Source organism: Callithrix jacchus, chromosome 3 (assembly GCF_049354715.1).
Source record: "Callithrix jacchus isolate 240 chromosome 3, calJac240_pri, whole genome shotgun sequence".
NCBI lineage: Eukaryota > Metazoa > Chordata > Mammalia > Primates > Cebidae > Callithrix > Callithrix jacchus.
The window spans coordinates 192,329,225-192,355,101 of record NC_133504.1 but is presented as its reverse complement, the minus strand read 5'-3'; the positions used below and the strand labels follow the sequence as shown (position 1 = coordinate 192,355,101).

Genomic DNA, 25,877 nt, shown 5'->3' with positions numbered 1-25,877 from the left:
ACTCCAGCCTGGGCAACAGAGCAAGACTCTGTCTCAAAAACAAACAAACAAAAAAACACCAAGGAAAAAACCAGTAACTTTTATGTTTACTGGGAAAGCAAAACAAAAAAATAATAATCTGAGTAGGTTTCCAGGGGTATTCGCTTTGATTCTGGCTGGAAGCAAACCTGCTGTATCGCTGAGGCTGGCCTGAAACACAGTGCAGCATAAGCGTCCGTGCTACCAGAGACGTCGCGGGAGGGCAGGCTGGAGGGTGACGGGAAGGACAGATGCTCACAGACACGGGCTGCTGCATGTGACCCTCTTCCTGCCGGGGCATGGGACGTCAGCCATGATGCTGTGACACCCACGAATGATCCGCGGGGTCAGCCTTACCCACAAACCCCTTCAGGAGTGAACAGCCCACGGGGCCCTGAAAGGTGCCGAGGCAACTTCTGCGTGTCAGGCAGAACCGGGCAGTAAACAGCACGGGGCATGAAACTGCCTCACAAACACTGACGCCCTGCCGGAGAGGAGGGAAAGGACCCTTTGGAGGCAGGCACCACCAGCACTCAGGAGCCGCTGCAGCTCCGAGACACGGGGCCTGTGTCCCTGCACCCCAGTCACACCGCGTGAGTGAGGGAGTGAGGCCGCTGCAGCTCCGAGACACGGGGTCTGTGTCCGTGCACCCCAGTCACACTGCGTGAGTGAGGGAGTGAGGCCGCTGCAGCTCCGAGACACGGGGTCTGTGTCCCTGCACCCCAGTCACACTGCGTGAGTGAGGGAGTGAGTGAGTGAGTGAGTGAGTGAGTGAGTGAGTGAGGCTGCTGCAGCTCTGAGACACGGGGTCTGTGTCCCTGCACCCCAGTCACACCACGTGAGTGAGGGAGTGAGTGAGGCCGCTGCAGCTCCAAGACACGGGGTCTGTGCCCGTGCACCCCAGTTACACTGCGTGAGTGAGTGAGTGAGTGAGGCCGCTGCAGCTCCGAGACACGGGGTCTGTGTCCGTGCACCCCAATCACACTGTGTGAGTGAGGGAGTGAGGCCGCTGCAGCTCCGAGACACGGGGTCTGTGTCCCTGCACCCCAGTCACACTGCGTGAGTGAGTGAGTGAGTGAGTGAGGCCGCTGCAGCTCTGAGACACGGGGTCTGTGTCCCTGCACCCCAGTCACACCGCGTGAGTGAGTGAGGCCGCTGCAGCTCTGAGACACGGGGTCTGTGTCCGTGCACACTAGTCACACTGCGTGAGTGAGGGAGTGAGTGAGTGAGGCTGCTGCAGCTCCGAGACACGGGGTCTGTGTCCGTGCACCCCAGTCACACTGCATGAGTGAGTGAGTGAGTGAGTGAGGCCGCTGCAGCTCTGAGACACGGGGTCTGTGTCCCTGCACCCCAGTCACACCGCGTGAGTGAGGGAGTGAGTGAGGCCACTGCAGCTCTGAGACACGGGGTCTGTGTCCGTGCACACTAGTCACACTGCGTGAGTGAGGGAGTCAGTGAGTGAGGCCGCTGCAGCTCCGAGACACGGGGTCTGTGTCCGTGCACCCCAATCACACTGTGTGAGTGAGGGAGTGAGGCCGCTGCAGCTCTGAGACACGGGATCTGTGTCCGTGCACCCCAGTCACACTGCGTGAGTGAGTGAGTGAGTGAGTGAGGCCGCTGCAGCTCTGAGACACGGGGTCTGTGTCCCTGCACCCCAGTCACACCGCGTGAGTGAGTGAGGCCGCTGCAGCTCTGAGACACGGGGTCTGTGTCCGTGCACACTAGTCACACTGCGTGAGTGAGGGAGTGAGTGAGTGAGGCTGCTGCAGCTCCGAGACACGGGGTCTGTGTCCGTGCACCCCAGTCACACTGCGTGAGTGAGTGAGTGAGTGAGGCCGCTGCAGCTCTGAGACACGGGGTCTGTGTCCCTGCACCCCAGTCACACCGCGTGAGTGAGGGAGTGAGTGAGGCCACTGCAGCTCTGAGACACGGGGTCTGTGTCCGTGCACACTAGTCACACTGCGTGAGTGAGGGAGTCAGTGAGTGAGGCCGCTGCAGCTCCGAGACACGGGGTCTGTGTCTGTGCACCCCAATCACACTGTGTGAGTGAGGGAGTGAGGCCGCTGCAGCTCTGAGACACGGGGTCTGTGTCCGTGCACCCCAGTCACACTGCGTGAGTGAGTGAGTGAGTGAGTGAGTGAGTGAGTGAGGCCGCTGCAGCTCTGAGACACGGGGTCTGTGTCCCTGCACCCCAGTCACACTGCGTGAGTGAGTGAGTGAGTGAGTGAGTGAGTGAGTGAGGCCGCTGCAGCTCTGAGACACGGGGTCTGTGTCCCTGCACCCCAGTCACACCGCGTGAGTGAGTGAGGCCGCTGCAGCTCTGAGACACGGGGTCTGTGTCCGTGCACACTAGTCACACTGCGTGAGTGAGGGAGTGAGTGAGTGAGGCCGCTGCAGCTCCGAGACACGGGGTCTGTGTCCGTGCACCCCAATCACACTGTGTGAGTGAGTGAGTGAGTGAGTGAGTGAGTGAGGCCGCTGCAGCTCTGAGACACGGGGTCTGTGTCCGTGCACCCCAGTCACACTGCGTGAGTGAGTGAGTGAGTGAGTGAGTGAGGCCGCTGCAGCTCTGAGACACGGGGTCTGTGTCCCTGCACCCCAGTCACACCGCGTGAGTGAGGGAGTGAGGCCGCTGCAGCTCTGAGACACGGGGTCTGTGTCCCTGCACCCCAGTTACACTGCGTGAGTGAGGGAGTGAGTGAGGGAGTGAGTGAGGCCACTGCAGCTCTGAGACACGGGGTCTGTGTCCCTGCACCCCAGTCACACCGCGTGAGTGAGGGGGTGAGTGAGGCCGCTGCAGCTCCGAGACACGGGGTCTGTGCCCGTGCACCCCAGTCACACCGTGTGAGTGAGTGAGCAAGGCCACTGCAGCCAGACCTCAGCCTTGTGCTCGGAGCTGGTACCACTGAGCACACCCCAGCCCTTCCTTCCTTCTCTGTGTAGAGAGAGCCCCGTTACAGGTACGTGTGAAACAGATGGGCCCCAAGGCCACAGCAGCTGCGTGTCCCGGGAGCCCTGTCCTCACTGGGGGTGGTCATACCTTCCGTGGCCGGCACGGGGGTCGTGGCTGACGCCGCAGCCTCGGCCCAGGCAGCCCATCCTCCCAGCAGGTCGGGGTTGCTGGATGAGGCTGTTATCTTGGTGGGTTCTCCTGGCAGATCCCCTGGGAAGAAGGAACCGGAAGAGAGCACTCTTTGGTGTCTCAGCACACAGCTGGTGCTGCCACACGGCAGGCGCCAGGCAGTGCTCAGGCCCCGGGAGCTAGCACCTCGTGCACCCAGGCCCAGCTGAGGCTGAATGGACGGCCTCTCTCTTCCTGCTGGGCCTGAGGACTCAGCCAATCATGCAGAGATGACTGAGTGGACGTAGGGACACCAGCAGGCAGAGCTGCTGGCGGACGAGTCTGAGAACAAGCATCTGCAGTTCCCACACACAAGAGTTTGTCCAGACCCCACTTTCTGCAGCCGCCCACTGCCGTCCCCACAGCCTGTGGTCCAGCCACTCCTAAAACCCACCACAGCCCTCAGCGGCTCCCCCTAGCTGAGCTGCCTTCCAGGCAGACACAGGCCCCAGCAGGTCCCATCTGCCCTGGCTCTGGCCACACTGCACACCTCCAGAGGCACCCACCCACATGCCACAGGGCTGCACTGCACATGCCCAGCACGAGCCATCTCTCAACAGTCACTGCCATCACCCCAGAGCGCACTGTGGGCCACGCTGCTGCCTCCTCGGGAGAGAGAATCTGGGCTGCCTCCTCCAGGACCACACTGGAGAGACAGCCCAGCTCTTTCCCTGGGCCTGGCCCTATGGTAAACAAGCCATGCTGTGCCCCAGGTCCGGCCTCCTCCCCATGGACACAGTGCCCCAAGGCCCCTGCTGCGCTGGGACCAAGCCAGCTTCCTGGACCCTGGGCCCCTGACTGCATCCCTCTGACCACTCGGCCCCACACAAGTGCTGGGTGCAGGTGGCCGTCTCTGCTAACAGCTGGGAGCCCTGGGCCTGTGACGGCCCAGAACTTGTTCCGGGTTTGGAGAGGGTTTGGGGAGACAGAGCAGGGAGCAGTCTCTCCTGACCTCGGGGACGTTCTGCAGGACCCTGGGCCACCAGAAAGGGCACGCAGAGGCCACGGTCCAGCCTCATCACTGCTGGAGACCCACAGTTCTGCTTCCAGCACAGGCTGCGGTCCTGAGGGAAGAGGCCATAGGGAGCTGGGGCGGCGAGAGGCGCTTACCCAGGTGCAGGAAGTCGGTGCTGCAGGCCAGGGGCGGAGCGCTGTGGGCAGACGGGAAGGACGGGACGGCCGCAGAGTCTGAGTTGAGAAGCTCGCAGAAGAGATCAGGACTGGAGCAGGGCTGAGCGTCAGTGTCTGAAGACAGCAGCAGTGGGCCGAAGGGGTCGGCTGCGGGGACAGGCAGGGACGGGGAGGACAATGGACCCAGCTCTGGGCCACTCCAGCTGAGCAGTCCAGAGCCCACAGCTGCCCTCTCAGGGACACCAAGGCAGTCAGCCCAGGGCCTCCCCACGCAACATGCCTCAGGATGACCTTCCCATGGACGCAGCAACATTGCCAGATGGAAGAGCTGGCAGCGTCTAGCCCGTGAGCTCAGGCAAGCAGTGCAGAGCCAGCCCCTGCCGTGACCCTGAGGCTGCTCCCAGGGGAGGCGGGGGAGGGCACATTCCCTTCCTTCAAGAGCCTTCCAGACATTTCTATGTGGTGAGAATGACTGAACCTCATCACTTCTTCTCTACCGTGAAGCCACTCGCCATCCACAGAAACACGTACCAGCAGTGGGGGGCCCTCCTCTTGGGGTACTCTGAACGCTCAGGGGAGGGGCCGGGCTTGCCAGGAGTAGGGGGGCCTCGCCGAGCAGATCCTCCGGGGACCCCTGCGAGGCGGCCTCAGGGGACCCGAGGAGGCAGCTGAGCAAGTCGGTGTTGCTGGAGGGGGCCCTGTGGGCCTGCGGTGGGAGAGCAGGCTCTGCGCCTGCCTCGGGCTTGGAGTGCAGCCCCAGGAGGTCGACCCCGTCTTCCTGCGTCTCAGGCTCTGGCAGTTCAGCGGGCGATCCCACCTCCAAAACAGAGTCCTGCGGCACCAGCCCCGCTGCTAGGCAGGGGGTGTCCGAGTCGGCCCTGGGCTCCTGGCCCTCGCTGGAGATCGGGGACCCCCCTTCATCCGACACCTCGCTCTCGTCTCTGTCCTCCATCAGGGCAGACTCGCTCTCCTTGGGAGAGGCGTCTTCTGCACCGGTCTCTGACTCCTTCTCTTCTGTGGAAAGGAAACAAAACTGCAGGCTGGTGAACCCACACAGCCAGCCCCAGGGTGCCCCTGGCACGGCTCCCTCAGCGCCTCCTCGGCCCAGGGCCTTGGCAAACGCTGCAGAAGCTTGTCAGCTTTCCTGAGGCGTCTCCAGTGTACCCCCTGCAGCCTCCTCAAGGGTCTGCCTATGGCTCTCTCCACCTGGGCCTCTGCGGTGCTCCAGGCTGAGCCAAGTGGGGGACATGCAGCAGCACTGGGGGAGGAGCACTGAGGGAGGAGCATCGGGGTAAGAGCACAGTGGGGAGGAACACGGGGGGAGAAACATGGGGTGGGGGAACACTGGGGGAAGAGCACAGGGGGAGCAGCACCGGGGGAGGAGCACGGGGGGGGGAGAACGGGGGAGGAGCATGGCGGGGAGAAACAGTGGGGGAGCAGCACCAGGGGAGGAGCACTGAGGGAGGAGCATTGGGGGAGAAACATGGGGCAGGGGAACACGAGGGAGGAGCACGGGGGGAGGAACACGAGGGGAGCAGCACGGAGGGAGGAGCACGGGGGAGGAGCACAGGGGGAAAAGCACGGGGAGGGGGCGAGAAACAGTGGGGGAGCAGCATTAGGGGAGGAGCACCCTGCTCTGGGAACAGGCGGCAGGCGGGACAGCCCTGCTGGGACAACTGAGGGTGCTGGGACAGGAGGTGGCAGGGATACCCCCTAGAGTGTCTGTCTGGAGGTGAGATCCAGTGACGGTGCCCAGGTACTTGCCTGGAGAGCCTGGGGAGGGGCTGGGAGCCCACTGGGGGTTGTAGGCAGAAAGGGGTGTGGGATCTCCAGGTGGTGACTGAATGTCCCTCTGCCCAGGGCCTTCCCCTGCACCCAGGGGCCCCCATGGGCAGCGCCCGTGCTGCTAGCCGCCCCAGGGCCGCAGACTGAGATGCAAAGCTAGGGTCAGCATTTCGGACTCTGTGGACATATTTATTTCAACCATTAAAAATATGAGATCATCTTAGCTTGCGAGCCACTAAGGAACAGCTGGCGTGCTGTGCACACGGCCCTACTCTGGTACAGCCCAGGTCTGCCTGAGGCCTGTCTCCCAAGGTGCTTGCCCTGCCCCAGGGCACCTCTAGACTGGTCCTGTCCTCTGCAAGAGAGCCAGGTCCACGGTTGTGCCTACCCTGCCAGTCCAGTGTGTGCAGGAAGCGGCTGGTGTCCGCACTGCTGCTTGGTGGTGAGTCAGAGTCCGGGGGCTCGGCTTCTGGGGACCCCACCCCAGCATCATACTGAGCCGTGGAGCCGGGCTGTCGAGGGAGCTCTGGCTTCCCTGCCAGGAGAGAGAGGGTGTTAGGGCACTGGCACTGGCCAGCAGCCTCAAGGCAGCACTACCCCAGAGCTGAGAAGTGCAGCTAGCCAGGCATCAGCACCATGGCAGGCCAGGCCACCAGGAAAGCACACCAATGACATGATGGCGAGGGGACCTCTGTGAAGAGATTCCTACTATCCACTCAGATGCCGTTCTGGGCCACATGTGCGCACTTGTGCACAGCACGCGCACACACATACACACAAGGAACACTGCCACATACGGTCGCAGCTGATATGAATGCATGCACCACTCACATGCACACACACACACCACACACAGAGGCACCCCGCACCCATGTACATCCATGGTACACATGAATGCACGTACCACTCACATGCGTGCACACAGACCACGCACACGGGAACACTCCACCCACGTACATCCACAGCACACACAAATGCACACACACTCACATGCACACACACACCACACACAGGCACCCTCCACCCATGTACATCCACGGTACACATGAATGCACACACCACTCATGTGCACATACACATCACACGCACTGGCACACCACCCATGTACATTCATGATACACATGAATGCATGCACCACTCACATGCACACTCCACCCACGTACATCCACCGCACACACAAACACACGCATACTCGCGTGCACACAAACACCACACACAGGCACCCTCTACCCATGTACATCCACGGTACACATGAATGCCCGCACCACTCACGGGCACACTCCACCCACGTACATCCACCGCACACACAAACACACGCATACTCGCGTGCACACAAACACCACACACAGGCACCCTCTACCAATGTACATCCATGGTACACATGAATGCCCGCACCACTCACGGGCACACTCCACCCACGTATATCCACCGCACACACAAACACACGCATACTCGCGTGCACACAAACACCACACACAGGCACCCTCTACCCATGTACATCCACGGTACACATGAATGCCCGCACCACTCACATGCACACTCCACCCACGTATATCCACCGCACACACAAACACACGCATACTCGCGTGCACACAAACACCACACACAGGCACCCTCTACCCATGTACATCCACGGTACACATGAATGGCCGCACCACTCACATGCACACACCACACACACGGGCACACTCCACCCACGTACACAGCACGCACAGGCTGCACATGCAGTCTCTTTCGGTATGCTGAGAATGCTCAGAAAGAAAATGCAAACATTGCGAACCAAGAGCCGAGGACGAGCATGGCACGGGTGGCGGGTGGCCCTGGGCCCACCTGCCAACCCTTCCTGGGCTGCCTCTTTGAAAGTGCTCAGAAATGAGAAGAGTGACAGGAGCAAGGGTTCTGCCATGTCCATGTGCTGCCAGCAGGCCTGAGGCCTGCAGTGAGAGCGGACGTGTATCCAGCACACAGGACAAAAACCTGACCTAGACGCATGCCCAGGGCGAAACCCTGCTTTGCTCCAGGAGCCTGGGTTTCCTTCCCCTGCCTCTGCCCCTGCCCATGGGCCCCAGAAACTGCAGCCTCAGTCCTGCTTCCCGAGTGTTGCTGGTGGTGGTGTCCAACACCCAAGACGGAGTCTCTCAAACTTCCTGCAGCCCACGCTGCTCCGACCTGAGCACAGCAGCAGGTGCGGCTGGCTCAGCCCTGCCAGATCTCAGCCGAAGGGGCTCTCACCATAGAGATACTGGGCAGAGCAGGATGCCCTCATTTCACCCGCAGGAGCTTACCAAACTTAGACAGAATGTCTTGCTGCTCCTCCCGGCTGGAAAACAGGATCTTGGGGTTCAGCCCCTTCATGCTCGAGTTCTCCCATGGCGGGGCCTCCCGGCTTGGCCTGTCCCTGGGCTCCACCTCCACTTCCAGGTTCACTTGAAATAAATCTGGGTATTTCTCCTGAATGTCGCACGCGTCCAGGTCATACCTGCGGAGTTACGAGTAGGCACCACTCAGGAAGGCCACACAAGTAGTGTGCAAGTCCCTCGAACATTCACTAAAGAAAGGTGCACGGAAACACTGCAGCAGCAGCAGAACCACCAGGGCAGCTGGCCACCCCCGCCTGCTGAAGCCAGAGCCGTGGGAGCCAACCCCGCAGCCGTCCCAGGAACCCGCAGGGCGTCAGCACCTGGGTCACGGCCCCAGAAGAGCATCACTGCATCTGCTCCATGGGGATGCCTGAGGCTGTGTCCAAGGCAGGGGGCACTGGGCTGGGCCCCAGCGTTTCCCCCAAGTCCAGGGGAGGCTGCGTGCTCAGAGAAGACAGGACAATGCCCCACAGCCTATGACTCAGGTGCCCAGGCAGGCAGCTCTGAGATGGGACCCCAGAGTTCCAGGGCAGGCACTGGCCCTCACCCCCAGCACACAGCCTTCAGCCACCTTGCAGCTCAGAGTGAGCACTCTGGGGTACTGTGTTATAGAAATGACAATGTTTGCCCTAACAAATCCACAGCTGTTAACAGATGCCCCTAAAACCAAGACCTCTAGAATCCGGCTGCCAGGGAATTGGGAGGGCGATTCTGGGGGAAACAAGGCTGTGTCTACCATGGGGCCAGGGAGGCAGCACTGGCTGAGCCCCCTGCTCAGCTGTGGGGAGCACAAGGAGGGGTCAGTGCAACCCACTAACATGGAGAAACCTCATCTCTACTAAAAATACAAAATTAGCTGGGCATCGTGGCGCAGGCCTGTAATCTCAGCTACCTGGGAGGCTGAGGCAGGAGAATCACTTGAACCTGGGAGGCAGAGGTTGCGGTGAGCCAAGATCACACCACTGCACTCCAGCCTGGGCAACAAGAGCAAAACTCCATCTCAAAATAAAAAAAAGAGTGGCGACCAGTTCCTGGGAAATGCAGGGTGCCAGCATCTGCAGGGCCGGAAGCACCCAGAGTGGGATGGGACACGGCTTAGGGAGGGTGGGGAGACAAGTGCAGCGGCCTGTGTGGCTCAGAGCCATGGCTGGCTTTAACTGTCACTTCTCCAAGCTCCACACATGCTATGGATGTGTGAAGACCTCTAGCTTACCCCCTCCTGCTCGCCCCCTAAAACATCTCCCTGCATAAGGGGAGGGCACCCTGGACCTGCCCTGGAGGTGGGCACCCGCTCCCCATCCACAGTGGCCGACCTCACGCAAAGCAGTGCCGCCTTGATGCCCTCTCAGGGCTCTGGGCAGAGATGGCCACAGCAGTAGCCGGGACGGATGTGCACTCCAGCCGAGGCCAACACGAGCTTCCCTCCGCACCCCAGTCTCTTCCTGGGCTGCTGTCTGCAGTCAGGGGCAGCAGGGACAGCACAGCGGCGGCACGGCTGGTGCGGAGATGTGGAGGTGGCAACGTATGCAGAGGAGCCAGCAGGCAGCAGCAGAGAATCTGACGGCTACTGCAGGGGAGGCTCAGACCTGGCCACCAACAAGGAGAGTGGAGGGGCACGGCGGGAGGGTCTGTGCAGGGAGCCAGGTCAGTGAGGCAGGCTTGGGTTCTGGGATAGACTGAGCTCGGGCAGCCCAGAGGCAGTGCCACTCATGCCTGGCCTCGCTGCCCCAGCTGCCCCTGGAGACGGCCCTGGGCACTGGGCCTGCAGACTCAGCTCAGCCAGCCTGGCGCTGAGGGCACAATGAGGTTTGTGAGCAGGGCTGGACACTCCCGAAAGCCCTGGACTGCAGAGGACACAGCCCGCAGGCTCCTGCCAGACCAGCTCCAACAGGACAGAGGGGTCTCCCAACAGGCTTGGGGCTACACAGAAATGTGCCATGAGCTGTGCCATGGCGGCAACCCTGTTGCCTCACCCCATGCAGTGCAGGCTCGCCTTGCAGGACCTAGGCACATTCTGCGTGCTCCTCCCCGACTGCCCCGTCCAAACCCTCACCCAGGCACAGTGCAGGCTCACTGCACAGGATCCACACACCTCCCAGGTGCCCCTCCCCCACTGCCCGTCTAAACCCTCACCTAGGCACAGTGCAGGCTCACTGCACAGGACCCACACACCCCCCAGGTGCTCCTCCCCAACTGCCCCGTCCAAACCCTCACCCAGGCACAGTGCAGGCTCACTGCACAGAACCCACACACCTCCCAGGTGCTCCTCCCCCACTGTCCCGTCTAAACCCTCACCCAGGCACAGTGCAGGCTCACTGCACAGGACCCACACACCTCCCAGGTGCTCCTCCCCCACTGTCCCGTCTAAACCCTCACCCAGGCACAGTGCAGGCTCACTGCACAGGACCCACACACCTCCCAGGTGCTCCTCCCCGACTGCCCCGTCCAAACCCTCACCCAGGCACAGTGCAGGCTCACTGCACAGAACCCACACACCTCCCAGGTGCTCCTCCCCCACTGCCCCGTCTAAACCCTCACCCAGGCACAGTGCAGGCTCACTGCACAGGACCCACACACCTCCCAGGTGCTCCTCCCCGACTGCCCCGTCCAAACCCTCACCCAGGCACAGTGCAGGATCACTACACAGGACCCACACACCTCCCAGGTGCTCCTCCCTCACTGCCCCATCTAAACCCTCACCCAGGCACAGTGCAGGCTCACTGCACAGGACCCACACACCTCCCAGGTGCTCCTCCCCCACTGCCCCGTCTAAACCCTCACCCAGGCACAGTGCAGGCTCACTGCACAGGACCCACACACCTCCCAGGTGCCCCTCCCCCACTGCCCGTCTAAACCCTCACCCAGGCACAGTGCAGGCTCACTGCACAGGACCCACACACCTCCCAGGTGCTCCTCCCCCACTGCCCCGTCTAAACCCTCACCCAGGCACAGTGCAGGCTCACTGCACAGGACCCACACACCTCCCAGGTGCTCCTCCCCCACTGCCCGTCTAAACCCTCACCCAGGCACAGTGCAGGCTCACTGCACAGGACCCACACACCTCCCAGGTGCTCCTCCCCCACTACCCCGTCCTAACTTCACGTTCAGCCATCTCATTAAATCCACCTGTTCATTCTGACTGTATAGGTTCCGCAGGCTGAAAACCATCATGCTGCCTGGGAGAAGCAACACCAGAAACTTCCGTTCCTTCTGACCTTTCTTTCTTTTTTCTTGCCTTACTGCACTGGCTGGGACTGACCATAAAATATCAGACAGTGAGACTGAAGTCTTGCTGTTTGTATGCTCAGGAGAGAAACGTGTGAGTACGTCACAATCAGCTGTGTGCAGGCTTTAGGGTTTCGGTGGCGGCTCTTCATCAGCCTAAGAAAGTTTCCTTCTGTTCCTCTTTGCTGAGCATTCTGACGAGGAAGAAGCACTCATTCTTACCATGCTCTATCTATGAAAACTTGGCCTGGTTTCACTTTTGCTCTGCTAACATAGTGAATGATGGTGACTGACCATTTTCAAATGTTTAAACCACCTCCCGTTCCTGAAATAAACCAGATGTCAGACCTGTTATCCTTGTTATGTAACACTAGATTCTTTCAGCTAATATTTTGCTTAGCATTTTTCTATCTCTATTTAGGAGATCTGGCTTACCATTTTCCTTTCCTACAACGTTCTTCTGTGTGCACAATCACGACTCACCACAGCTTAGACCTCCCAGGCTCAAGCAATTCTCCCAGCTCAGCCTCCTGAGAGCTGGGACCGCAGGCGTGCGCCATCACGCCTGGATGTTTTTAAAAATTTTTTTGTGGAAATGGGGTCTCACTATGTCGCCAGTCTGGCCTCCAACTTCTGGCTCAAGTGATCCTCCCATCTCAGCCTCCCAAAGTGCTGGGATCATAGGCGTGAGCCACAGTGCCCAGCCTGCAGGAAGGTTTTAAATTACAAAATACATTTATTTAACAGATATTCCAAGGCAGTACTTCTTCGTGGGTGTATTTTGAGGGGTGTTTTTCAGGTAATTTGTCCATTCGACTCGGAACGGCCTTCCTTCAGCACCTGAGGCCGCTGTGGGACTGTCCATGGGACCCGCGTCTCTCTTCGCCTCCCACCCTGGGAACCCACCCTGGGAACCAGAGTTGTCTCCCTTTCTTGACCAGATTTGTTAAAGCATTCACCAACTGACCTTTTCAGATAATCAGAAGAAACATCTTCTGGCTTTACTGACTTTTCCTATAGCACACTTGCTTTTGTTTGTTTTTAACACGGAGTTTCACTCTGTAGGCCAGGCTGGAGTGCAGTGGTGTGATCTCAGCTCACTGCAACCTCCCCCTCCTGAGTTCAAGCGCTTCTCCTGCCTCAGCCTCCCCAGTAGCTGGGATTACAGGTGCAGGCCACCATGCCCAGCGATTTTTTGTATTTTTAGTAGAGACAGGGTTTCACCATGTTGGCCAGGCTGGTCTCAACTGCTGACCTCAGCTGATCAGCCCGCCTCAGCCTCCCAAAGTGCTGGCATTACAGGCGTGAGCCACCGCGCCTGGCCAGTGTGCTTCTTTTTAACTGAATTCTCTTCCTACCTTTATTTTTTTCCATCTACCTTTTTGGGTTTAATTTGCTGTTCTTTCTCTAACTTCCTGAGGTATGAGTTGAGGTCACTGACTTCCAGTATTTCTTTTTTTCTTGGAGATGGGTTCGCTCACAGCCTACTGCAGCCTTGCCCCCCCAGGCTCAAGGAATCTCCTGCCTCCCCACGGGTAGAATTACAGCTATGAGCCACTGTGCCCAGCCGACCTTCCTTCTTTTTAACGTAAGCATTTAAAGTTACAGATTTCCCCTAAACCCTGCTGTAGATGCATCCCAGAAACCTGGTGAGGGGTATTTTGATTATCACTCCGTTTAAAATACTTTCTCATTCCAACTGTGATTTCCTTTTTGGCACGTGGGCTACTTATGAGCACACAGCCTCTGGGTGTTTCCTATTACTGATTCTACTTCACCCCACTGTTGAGATGTTCTGAGACTTACTATACGACCCAACATGGGGTCGACTTTGATAAATGCTCCACTTGAACAGATGCCATTTCTCCAAGTATTTGCTGAAGTTGGCAAACTCGGGTCACGCTGGTTAAACATTGTAAAAAAAAAAAACTACATCCTGGGCCAGGCGCGGTGGCTCATGCCTGTAATCCCAGCACTGTGGGAGGCCAAGGTGGGCAGACCACGAGGTCAGGAATTCAAGACCATCCTGGCCAACAGAGTGAAACCCTGTCTCTACTAAAAATACAGAAATTAGCTGGGCATGGTGGTGTGTGCCTATAGTCCCAGCTACTCGGGAGGCTGAGGCAGAAGAATCACTGGAACCCGGGAGGTGGAGGTCACAGTGAGCCGAGATGGTGCTACTGCACTCCGGTCTGGGTGACAGAGTGAGACTCTATTTCAAAAAGAATAAAACAAAAAAGAAAAAAAACCAGAAGAAACCAAAACTGCATCCTGATGTTCTTGTCCACCTATTCTGCTGACTGGTGAGAGGTGACCATCAGCGTGGGTCTGTCAGCTTCGCCCCTCGGTCTGCCCATTTGCACTGCCTGTCCTGAAGCCACCTCACCGCGCTCGCCCCTGGGGTGTGGCCCTTCATCTCCTGCCTGATGTCCACGCAGTGATACCTGCCCTCTTCCTGCTGCCATCCGCATGGAAGCAGCTTTCAGTGACTCCACTTGGCGTCTCTGGGTCGTCATACACACGGTCTTTAAAGCACGGCTCTGGTAAGCAGTGTAGACTGGAGGATAGACGTGAGCTTTCCCTGTGTGCTGCTTCTTAGTCCAGCCCAGTTACCTGGAGTGTTTCTTCCATTACCCTTCCATGGGATGGCTGACAGGCACCGTGGGGCACAGGTCTACCAGCTGGTTGTCCCCTACCTACACCCCATCCGGATGTTTCTTCATCGCTACATTCTTCTCGAGAATTAATCACATATTTTTTGTTCCAGATTTCTTCTCGATCAAATCTTTAATCTGCCCTAGGGATGGGTACATTTCTTGCTTCCTGGTGATGGAACTCTGAAAACAGTCACTCCATTAACCCCCTCCTCTGCCGTGCGTGCGTGCGTGCATGTGTTGGTGCTCCTGTTGTCAGTCTTTTAAGCAGCTGGCACTGGTGTAATTTCAGCACCCCTGCCTCCCTTCCCCCAAGCTGCACGCTTTACAGCTCTGCCTTGGATATCTGCTGAAATGGAGCAGTTCTGCCAACAATAAACCCTCTCATCCTTTGTTTGGCTGAAGACATCTTTAACTGGCTTTCCTATTTCAAGGATAAATTCGCTGGATGTAGAATTCCAGTATTTTTCTCTAGGCACTTTAGAGAGTCTCTCAAAGTTGCCTTCTGGTGTCACTGTGCAGGGCATGTGTTCTCACACCTCTGTCCCAATCCCTAGGGGCCGGAAATTGTTCTCTTTGGGTTCCCGCAATTCAACCAGGATGCTCTGAAGTACCAAATCTCTTTTCTTCCTTTTGCTAAAAAAAAAAAAAGAAGGGGTCCAAAGTGGCTCCCACTGGAGGTCATGGCGCTTGCGAAGGCGAGGTCATCAGTTCAAGGCTAACCTGAGCAACCTCATAAGCTCAAACTGATTGGCAAAAAAATAAAAAAAAAAGAAAAGAAAAGAAATCCTCTTTGGTGTATGCAGAGCTTCTGATTCCATAGTTTTGAGGTCCTCCATCAGTTTAGGAGAAGTTTTGGCCAATGATTTTTCAAGTATTATTTCTGTTCCACTCCATCTCTTCTCCAAGAACTTCAAACAAAAGCACCCCAGGCCCTCGTGTTACCAGAGTGTCTCTCACGAGCCTTTCTGCACGTGTCTTCTGCTCTCATCGGCCTTTCTGCACGTGTCTTCCGCTCTCACCGGCCTTTCCGCACGTGTCTTCCGCTCTCACCGGCCTTTCCGTACGTGTCTTCCGCTCTCACCGGCCTTTCCGTACGTGTCTTCCGCTCTCACCGGCCTTTCCGCACGTGTCTTCCGCTCTCACCGGCCTTTCCGCACGTGTCTTCCGCTCTCACCGGCCTTTCCGCACGTGTCTTCCGCTCTCACCGGCCTTTCAGTACGTGTCTTCCGCTCTCACCGGCCTTTCCGCACGTGTCTTCCGCTCTCACCGGCCTTTCCGCACGTGTCTTCCGCTCTCACCGGCCTTTCCGCACGTGTCTTCCGCTCTCACCGGCCTTTCCGCACGTGTCTTCCGCTCTCACCGGCCTTTCCGCACGTGTCTTCCGCTCTCACCGGCCTTTCCGCACGTGTCTTCCGCTCTCACCGGCCTTTCCGCACGTGTCTTCCGCTCTCACCGGCCTTTCCGCACGTGTCTTCCGCTCTCACCGGCCTTTCCGCACGTGTCTTCCGCTCTCACCGGCCTTTCCGCACGTGTCTTCCGCTCTCACCGGCCTTTCCGCACGTGTCTTCCGCTCTCACCGGCCTTTCCGCACGTGTCTTCCGCTCTCACCGGCCTTTCCGCACGTGTCTTCCGCTCTCACCGGCCTTTCCGCACGTGTCTTCCGCTCTCACCGGCCTTTCCGCACGTGTCTTCCGCTCTCACCGGCCTTTCCGCACGTGTCTTCCGCTCTCACCGGCCTTTCCGCACGTGTCTTCCGCTCTCACCGGCCTTTCCGCACGTGTCTTCCGCTCTCACCGGCCTTTCCGCACGTGTCTTCCGCTCTCACCGGCCTTTCCGCACGTGTCTTCCGCTCTCACCGGCCTTTCCGCACGTGTCTTCTGCTCTCACCGGCCTTTCCGCACGTGTCTTCCGCTCTCACCGGCCTTTCCGCACGTGTCTTCTGCTCTCACCGGCCTTTCTGTACGTGTCTTCTGCTCTCACCGGCCTTTCTGCACGTGTCTTCCACTCTCACGATCGTTTCTGCATGTAGCTTCCATCGATTTTTCTCCACGTGGCTGTTGGAAGATCTTTTCTACCAATTGGCTGTCTGTTCTGCTGACTATTCCACTGCCTAGCATGTGCTGAATCCTTGATTTCGGCTGTAATATTTTTCAGTTCTAGAATTCACATCTGTCTCCTTTTTATGTTCCAGATCTCCGGTGAAATTCCCATCATTTCCCCCACTTTCCTAAATAAGCAGTTACCGAGTCCCTGCCTCCTGCCTCCAGCATCTGAACCACCGACAGGTCCTTCCCCGACATTTTCCCCTTCATTGTCAGTCGCTTGGTCTTTAAAACACTCTTTTAAGCACCGCCTCCACTGTGTCTGAAAACTAAAAGAACTCTGGGTGTTTTTCTTCTCCCAAGAAGGAAAAGAGAAACGAAATGTTAAAGTTATGAATATGTGAGTTAAAAAAAGAAAAGCGTAAGACACAACAAAGCCAAGAAATGTAAAAAAAGAATAACAGATAGAAAAGCACGAGAAGAGCACCCCAGTCTCCTGGTGCAGGCTGTCTGGGAGAGCGGCAGGCACCAGCTCTTCCTGAGCTCCCCCAGGCCAGGCCAGCCCCCCTCTCAAGTGTGTAGTCACCGGTGGGGCTGGCCCTAAGATTTCCCTTTGTCTGCTGGGTGGGAACCAAGAGAGCAGAGCCTGGAACACAGCAGGCCCTGAAGCCAGCATCTGTCTCAGGACCACCCCCCGTCGGTGCCCCCTCTGGCTCCTAAAATGATGCTTGTTCCACTGTGCCTTGGTGCATAAGCCTGCCTGTGACTGAGTAGCAAGATCTCCAGTTAAATGGGAAGCTGGAGTGGGCGGATCACTTGAGGTCAAGAGATTGAAACCAGCCTGGCCAACATGGTGAAACTCCGTCTCTACTAAAACTACAAAAATTAGCTGGGTGTGGTGGCGCATGCCTGTAGTCCCAGCTACTCCAGAGGCTGAGGCGAGAGAATCTCTTGAGGCTGGGGGATATGAGCCCGCTCCGCTGCTCACCGCAGTGCACCTGAGCCTGTGCAGGGCAGGTATGCACTGTTGGGTGCCCATGTCAAGAGGATAGGGAACTCACAAGTGCTTGGCATGGTGGGTGGGGTTATCCCTTGACTGTGCTTGTTTACAGAGGTCTCTACTCTAGAACTCAGAGTGAACTTCTAGTCAGGACTGCTCCGCATTACTTGCAATCTCCGCCGGGCAAGGCATTCTGCACACAGCAGGCTCAGGGACGTTTGTGAAGATGCAGCTTCCACCTGCTCACCTGCTCATGCCACACCCAGGTGTGGGGGCAGAGCAGCAGCCACTGGGTCCACCCCAGCAGCCTGTACATGCACAGCTCCCAGATGGCCCAGGAGCAGCCCAGTGCCACCAATTGGCAGTCACAGAGCCCACCATTTCCCCTGCGGCTCCCGCCACCGAGCCACACGCAGGTGCTCCATTGCTGAGCACCCGCCCATTCCCTCTGGGCACATGTGGCACCAACATACTTGGCAAATTTCACAGTGGTGGCATTCCGAGGCACAAAGCCCGTGTGGAACTGAATCTGGAACATCTTCATGGATGCCATCTGCAAAGAGAGCAGACAAAACACGAGGGCCCACATGGAGGGTGAGTCCAGATCCCAGGGCCACAGGCACACTTTCCCCATGGATGAGCTCCGGGAGCCGCTCGTGGCACTGGAGATGTGGATGATGCCCTGTGCCACGTGCTGTGGCGAGAGTGGGAGAGGGTCTGTGTGTGGCAGGTGGTCCCAAGGAGAAGGCACAGGCCCACAAGCCACTTCATGGGGCTGCCCAAGTGGACCCTCAAACTCAGTATCGACAGGAAACGCCAGGCTTTCAGGCTGAGATCCTGCCGTGGCAAGTGCAGAGTAAGCAGGTACAGTCACCATGTGGGTAGCTGCCACGTGAGAGCTGCCGGCACTCACCAAGCAGTGAGCACCCCGGAGCCCTCAGCAGGAAGTGGAGGGACGGCCACGCTGAACGCACAGCAGCACCCAGCCCCCCAGAGCCAGGGGTGAGTGGGGAGCACCTGGCGGGCCCCAGGCTTCCTCACCTTGGCCTGCAGCCGGCCACCCAGGGTGGACCGGGCGTGATAGATGACGATGAGCACGTCTCCTTGCACCGTGATGCCCAAGGGAATGACTGCTTTCCCATCCTCGATCTTAAAATCCCTGAGAACAGAATGATGAGAGAAACACTAAACAAAAAGCCCAAAAAACAAACAAATGAAAACAAAAAACAGAAGGACAAGAAATCACCCCACAGGTAAAATGTGTAATATTCAATAAAGAATGACCCCCACAAACGAAAACCCCGAGAAGAACCCTGCAGTCTCCTAGACGCTTAGATCCATGTGATCCCCTTGCTGACCCAGTTCCAGATGACCTGCCAGGCACTAACGTTCCAAACACGTGCGCCTCGGCAAGGCCAGGTTCTTCTTCAAGGTTTTCCGGAGGGGTGAGAGTAGGGAGCACGGCGCGGGGCCGCAGGTGCACTCACCGCATCTTGTCATACTCCTGGGAGGTGCTGGCCACGCGCTCGTCCCCCACGTAGACCTCGCAGAAGGGCCTGCAGCCGCTCCTCTGTTTGCTGAACAGTGGCACGGGCGTCATGACCACGGCCCTCACCAGGATGGGCTTGCTATGAGGCGTGATGGGCTCCTCCGCCACCATGTCACACATGTACTCGATGTACCTGGGGGCAGGCGTGCCATATCACTATATATATAGCTATATATGTAGTTATATATACATATAGTCACACATGTAGTTATAGAGATGTAGTTTTACATATATAGTTACGTATATGCATCTGCCTCTCTCTATGTATACACATACATACATACATGTATCTGTAAGACAGGGTCTTGCTCTGTTGTCCAGGCTAAAGTGCAATGGCATGATCATAGCTCACTGCAGCCTTGATCTCCCTGGCTCTAGTGATCCTCCCCGCTCAGCCTCCCAAGTAGCTGGAACTACAGGCATGCACCGTCATGCCTGGCTAATTTTTGTAGAGATAGGTTTTCACCATGTCGCCCAGGCTAGTCTCAAATTCCTGGGCTCAACTGACCCACCAGCCTCAGCCTCCCAAAGTGCTGGGATTACATGTGTGAGCCACCACACCCCGCCCTAGTTAAAAATATTTTTAAATTTCTTGTGATACTCCCACTCTCATTCATGGGTTATTTAGAAGTTGTTTGAGGCTGCGCAGTGGCTCACACCTGTAATCCCAGCACTTTGGGAGGCCGAGGTGGGTGGATCGCGACGTCAACCCCTGTAATCCCAGCACATTTTAGGAGGCCAAGGCAGGCAGCTTGTCTGAGCTCAGGAGTTCGAGACCAGCCTGGGCAACATGGTAAAACCCCGTAAAACATGGTAAAAACTAAAAATACAAAAATCAGCTGGGTGTGATGGAGGGCACCTGTAGCCCCAGCTACTCCAGAGGCTGAGGCAGGAGAATGGCTTGAACCCGGGAGACAGAGGGTTAGTTTTACAGACATCCTTCCAGTATTTCTAGTTTGATTCCACTGTGACCTGAGAGCATAGCTTATGTGATTTCAAATTTCAAAAATTTATTGAGGTGTGTTTACAGGCCAAAATCTTATCTTTCTTCTTGCATTCCACGTGCATTTAAAATAAATGTGCATTTTCTATTGTTGGGTGGAGAGTCCTAGAGATGTGTCAGCCTCCTGGGCTGGTGTGTTCAGCTCTCCTGTACCCTCTGTTGTTGGGTGGAGGGTTCTAGAGATGTGTCAGCCTCCTGGGCTGGTGTGTTCAGTTCTCCTGTATCCCTCTGTTGTTGGGTGGAAGGTTCTAGAGATGTGTCAGCCTCCTGGGCTGGTGTGTTCAGTTCTCCTGTATCCCTCTGTTGTTGGGTGGAGGGTTCTAGAGATGTGTCAGCCTCCTGGGCAGGTGTGTTCAGTTCTCCTGTACCCCTCTGTTGTTGGGTGGAAGGTTCTAGAGATGTGTCAGCCTCCTGGGCTGGTGTGCTCAGTTCTCCTGTATCCCTCTGTTGTTGGGTGGAGGGTTCTAGAGATGTCTCCTGTACCCTCTGTTGTTGGGTGGAGGGTTCTAGAGATGTGTCAGCCTCCTGGGCTGGTGTGTTCAGTTCTCCTGTATCCCTCTGTTGTTGAGTGGAAGGTTCTAGAGATGTGTCCATCTTCCTGGGTTGGTGTGCTCAGTTCTCCTGTACCCCTCTGTTGTTGGGTGGAGGGTTCTAGAGATGTGTCAGCCTCCTGGGCTGGTGTGTTCAGTTCTCCTGTATCCCTCTGTTGTTGGGTGGAGGGTTCTAGAGATGTGTCAGCCTCCTGGGCTGGTGTGTTCAGTTCTCCTGTATCCCTCTGTTGTTGGGTGGAGGGTTCTAGAGATGTCTCCTGTACCCTCTGTTGTTGGGTGGAGGGTTCTAGAGATGTGTCAGCCTCCTGGGCTGGTGTGTTCAGTTCTCCTGTACCCCTCTGTTGTTGGGTGGAGGGTTCTAGAGATGTGTCAGCCTCCTGGGCTGGTGTGTTCAGTTCTCCTGTATCCCTCTGTTGTTGGGTGGAGGGTTCTAGAGATGTGTCAGCCTCCTGGGTTGGTGTGTTCAGTTCTTCTGTATCCCTGCTGGTGGTTTACTTGTCCCGCGATGACTGAAACTGTTGAAGTCTCCTGTACAAACGAGGCGTCTATCTCTCCTCTCAGTTCTATCAGTGTTTGCTCTATGGATGTTGAATGGAATGTTCCCCTTACCCTGGTGGCACAGCTCTGACGTCACCGTGACCAGCGTTCCCATGGTGCCTCTTTGTGGTGCAGAAAGCCCTGGTGTCTGCCTCCCACCCTGCGGCACCCCTGCCCGTGCAGCATGCCCTCTCCTGGAGCTTGTCTGGGGCAGGTGATGCCACTTCTGTGGTCACATTTGAGCAGACCAGCCCCAGGACACAGGGGTCCAGCCCAGGCAGCAGGAAGCAAGGATGGGCAGTCCCTCAGCCTAACAAATGAATTCTGCCAACAGCCTGAGTGGCCACGGAGGCAGGTTCAGAAACGAAGGAGAAATCGGCTTCTCAGAGTCAGTGGGGCCAACATCTTGACCAGAGGAGAGGACCCAGCTTAGCCTCAGGGCCCAGGGAGACCGAGAGAGAACAGCCATGCGTGCTTGAAGCCCAAGTGACTGCATGTCACTGCTGTCGCACACTCTTCCCACCGGCCTGTCCTGACCCCGCCGTGGCCTGCGTGTTGAAAGGGGACTTCCCGAGGCGTACGGCTGAGCTGTGCGTTTCTGTTCCATGACGATGCCTGTCTTTTCAACAAAACCACTCACGTCCGACCCCACTCTACCACCTTGCTGTCACCTATCCGTCTTCTCTGTTCCCGGCTTCTTCTTCCATCCACCTTCCCTTGGGAGGTTCTGTTTTCGTTTTACTTCGTGTTGACTTCTGAATTACAGCACCTAAGAAAAGCCCTTACTGGCTGTCCTGGGGTTTCTGATGAGAACCTGTGGCTCACATCTTTCTTTCTCTACAAGACGTATCTTCTTCTGGCTGCCTCCAAAACCTCCTCTGTGCTTGGTTTGCAGGATTTCCGACCAGGATGTGCCCGAGTGGGTTTTTATGTGTTTGTCTCATTTGCATTCTGCTTGGTGTCCTCTGGCCTTCTTGGACCTGTGGACGGCTATCTGCTCCTTATTCTGGGAAATTCTCAGCTGGGATTTCATCACTGTTCCCCCTTCCTCCTTCCCTCTGGGACTCCGTGTGTGTGGCTTGCCTGAGGTGGGGGCAGCTCTCAGGTGCTTGTTCTCTCCCCGGCTTTCTCTGCGATTCGTCAGCTTCAGTATCTCTTGACCTAGCTCCAAAGGCTGCTGACTTGGCCTCAGCTACGTCGAAGGCATTCTCCTTTCTGGCACTTCCATGGCTCTGATGAAGTGGCTGCTGGATCGTGCACCCTGCCTTCTTCTGCGTGAGGGTCCTTAGCACAGGAGTCGTGTTTGCTTCCGTTTCCCTCAGTCCCAGGATGCAGCTCTTTCTTGTCTGTTCCATCTGGAGACAGAAAGGTTCTCGGCCAGGTCTGGGCCTCCCTCATGGCAGCTGTGTCCCCTCACCCAGCCCTCACTCTCCTGTCTGTCCTGTGGGTGCCCACAGAGACTGTGCCTTCTGGAGGGCAAGGACCCTTCTGGTCCTGCAACCCTGGAGGCTTCCCTCGCCCACTGAGACATTTGGCCTCCACTGGCTAGACTCTTTCCAAATGCCTCCTCTTCTGGGGTCCAGTTACGTCCACCCCACATAGCGCACACAAACACCTCTCTCCCACAAGCACCTGACTCCTTAGGTTCTAGGTCAGATATGTTGAAAAGCCATGAACTTGAAGCTGGTCCAGCTGGCAGCCCCGTGGGTGCAGTGCTCTGCAATCTCTCCACCCCTACAAGGAAGAAGCTGTGGGGACCTGGTGGGGTCACGGAAGCCCAGCCAAACGCCACAGGGAAAGACTCCCTGGTCTCGGATGCCCCCTGCTGAGCAGGCCCCACCGCACCTGGCCTGGGGGTGCCAATGGCTTTCAGCTCCATGCATGGAGGGAGGGGCTCCCTACTTTGTACTCCACTTCCTGGGGTCACATAAGATGCAGCTGGGTGGGGCAGCTACGATCTCCTCCCAACCAAGGCTGTGAGCATACGAGGTGGGGCCCTCCCTGGGGATCCACAGCAGCAAGAATGGGCTCCTGACCCTTGCCCCGCCCATAGGCTGCACGTCCCGTCCAGAGGGGACGAAGAATGGGGAGTCCCTTGAAGCTTGGGCCTCTGCTCTTCCCTCACGGTGGGGTCATGGGGCCGGCCTTTGCTCTGTGGTCCAGGTCAAGGCCTGCTCTTTTAGAGGCTGGGAGGCTACTCCAGCCTCACTAGGTCCTTACTGAGACCAAGGCCAGGGGAGGCTTACTCTGGGAAGGACTCCCTGGACGTGGGCACCTGCAGCCCCAAGAAACAGCCTCCTCCACGCGGCCAGGGAGAGCCTGCTGTGCGCTGAGGCAGAGCCGCACGGAAGCCTGAATTTGGCAAGGCCCTGAGCACGCTGTGACCATCCTCACATTTGAGCACTGTCAGGCGGTCAACACAGCATTTTCACACACATCATCCACCAGAGCCCACCAGAGGGCTCCCACAGGAGGGACAGAACTGGGCCTGAGAGGAGCCGCCCCTGCCCCGCCCAGTGAGCACAGGCCCGCCAGGCTACCTGGCACCTGCCAGAGAACCTCCATCCACCTGGAGCTGGGCAGGTGCTAGCCCCAGCGGTCGGCACCACCACGGCCGCAGGCCCACCCTCCCTGGGCTCTGTGGGCATAAGCCTGCAATTTGGCCAAGGCTCAGCAAGGCCGGGCCCGCCGTTCCCACCAGTGCCTGCGCAGCACCGACAGGCCCTCCAGGAGACACTGCAGCGAGGGCGGCAGTGCCACGCGGGCCGACAGAGCTGTCCCCAGAGGGCCAAGCAGTACCTTTTGTGGGATGGCCAGATGCCTGGTGGGCAGCGCTTCATGCTGAACATGTACACGGCGGCCTCCGCGGTGCTGAAGAGACGGCAGAAGCACAGGAAGGAGCAGACGGCCACGGCAGACGCAGCTCTCCCATCCTAGGACAGACAGACACGCTCGTGCACATCTCACACACCCAGGACGAGGGATCAAGGGTCCTCAGGGGTCCTACCTGCCCTGTGGCTGCAGAGACACAGAGCTGTTCCCAAGGCTGAGATAGGTTTAGGAACCTATATAAAGTGCCTGCTGAGGAAAGGATAGAGCCAGACAGAAGATTCCCTGAGGAAGAACGGGGCTGGCATCTCTGCAGCAGGCTCTGCTGATGCCCTGTACCCCTGCGGGCAACCCCTCATGAAAAACTCAACTCCATTCACCACAGCGGCAGCTGCCACACCCTGGGAGGCTCAAACACCACCAAGCCTTGTACTGCAGACGGGGAACCTGAAACTGGAGGGCACTCTTCGGTGGCTGCCGCGCAGGAAGGGAGGCAGGCGCCCCACATGGCAGAGTGGCCTCCACATGGGCATGCAAATTGAGGCCAGCAGGGCTACATGGAGAGGGGAGGGAGGGGCCACCTGGCAAATGCCTCTCCAGACCCAAAGCCCCCAAGCACAGGGATTTCTTCCATGTCCCAGGGTGAATAACAGGCCCCAGCTCATGACTGGTGCTCAGACTTTGTTGAACTATGCGTGAAATTATGAATTTCAGTGGAACCACGGTGCCAGGGCGCAGCTAAGAACTTCAGTGGGGCGCGGCTGGGGCTCACCATGCAGTGCACCACACAGACGTTCTTGTGGTCCTGCCGCAGCCAGGCGTGCATATTCCTGCAGATGTTGTAGAGGGTGTGCAGGTGTGGGGCCCGCCGCGCCGCCCAGCCACACTCGGAGACCTGTGGGGACAGGGCACGGTGACGTGGGCAGCAGAGGAGCCACACCTGGCCTCGGGCCTGCCTGAAGTGCAGGGAACTCAGCTGGCTGGCAGTGTCAACAGCGTCCATCTGTGTGAGAGCCTCAGCAGCGGGACCTGAGCACCAGCCGCCACTGGCCTTGCAGAGAGCTTAGCCAGCTGCTCCCGGGCTTTAGGTCTTCTGCATACCAAGTCTCGTGTCTGGAGGGAAAGCCTTGGCCTCCAGCACCCTCTGGCAGGCGGGAAGCGGTAGGAGCCGGGGTGTCCGGGTTCCCATCAAGCGGCATCCTCAGTGCAACAGAGATGCCACCTCACTCCCTCCTGCTCCACGCCCTGCAGCCCCTCAGGAGACCTCTGGCCACCCCATCACAGCCCCACCTTGGCCAAAGCCCCCAGCTGCACCCCTGCGCTGGAGTGGGAGGAAGCTGCCACAGCTGCACCCAGACCAAAGCCTGCGGCCACACACCCGGTTGTGAAACCTGGAGGGCCGGTAGGTCCTTGGGGACAGGTTGTAGACGGCATAGTGCCCTGCATGCTTCGAGTCCAGGAAGAGCCGCACATCTTCAATGTTGTTTTTGAGCGCTGACTCCACACCTTCGGCTGGGAATGACATCACTGAAACAAGCAGGCCTGCGTCAGCCGCTGTCCCGGGAGACGGTGCACCTTGTGGCCAGGCAGCTGCTGAGGTCTTGCTGCTCCTGATGCCCCCATGAAAGTGTAGCCTCCGGCAGCTCCACCAGCTACTGGCCACACACCCAGCCATGCGGGCCCCCTCACCCTTCACAGACTCCCGGCCTGGGATGACCTAGGAACACAGACCCAACCACAGGCCCGCCAGCCAGTGACCTGGGGCACAGACCCAGCCACACACCCACCAGCCAGAGACCTACAGGCACAGACCCAGCCACAGGCCCAGCAGCCAGAGACCTACGGGCACAGACCCAGCCACACACCCACCAGCCAGAGACCTACAGGCACAGACCCAGCCACACACCTGCCAGACAGTGACCTACAGGCACAGACCCAGCCACACACCTGCCAGCCAGTGACCTACAGGCACAGACCCAGCCACACACCCACCAGCCAGAGACCTATAGGCACAGACCCAGCCACACACCCACCAGCCAGTGACCTACAGGCACAGACCCAGCCACACA

General features: G+C 57.9%; 1 protein-coding gene across 8 annotated transcripts in view; it reads right to left on the bottom strand.

Annotated features, from left to right (window-relative positions):
- The window catches only part of GAK (cyclin G associated kinase), a 103,555-nt gene that overhangs the window by 20,801 nt on the left and 56,877 nt on the right, over nucleotides 1-25,877 (bottom strand). For 6 of the 8 annotated variants that reach the window (XM_078367749.1, XM_078367752.1, XM_054253568.2 and 3 more), the window contains 11 exons: nucleotides 25,187-25,335; nucleotides 24,581-24,703; nucleotides 23,779-23,912; nucleotides 18,827-19,021; nucleotides 18,381-18,498; nucleotides 17,813-17,892; nucleotides 8,341-8,534; nucleotides 6,444-6,590; nucleotides 4,802-5,284; nucleotides 4,250-4,417; nucleotides 3,059-3,181 (listed from right to left, as the gene is read on the bottom strand). In XM_078367749.1, coding sequence (XP_078223875.1) covers nucleotides 3,059-3,181; nucleotides 4,250-4,417; nucleotides 4,802-5,284; nucleotides 6,444-6,590; nucleotides 8,341-8,534; nucleotides 17,813-17,892; nucleotides 18,381-18,498; nucleotides 18,827-19,021; nucleotides 23,779-23,912; nucleotides 24,581-24,703; nucleotides 25,187-25,335 — 1,914 coding nt within the window. The remainder of the gene's footprint in view (nucleotides 1-3,058; nucleotides 3,182-4,249; nucleotides 4,418-4,801; nucleotides 5,285-6,443; nucleotides 6,591-8,340; nucleotides 8,535-17,812; nucleotides 17,893-18,380; nucleotides 18,499-18,826; nucleotides 19,022-23,778; nucleotides 23,913-24,580; nucleotides 24,704-25,186; nucleotides 25,336-25,877) is intronic. The other 2 variants (XM_078367751.1, XM_054253569.2) reach the window with 1 other exon arrangement.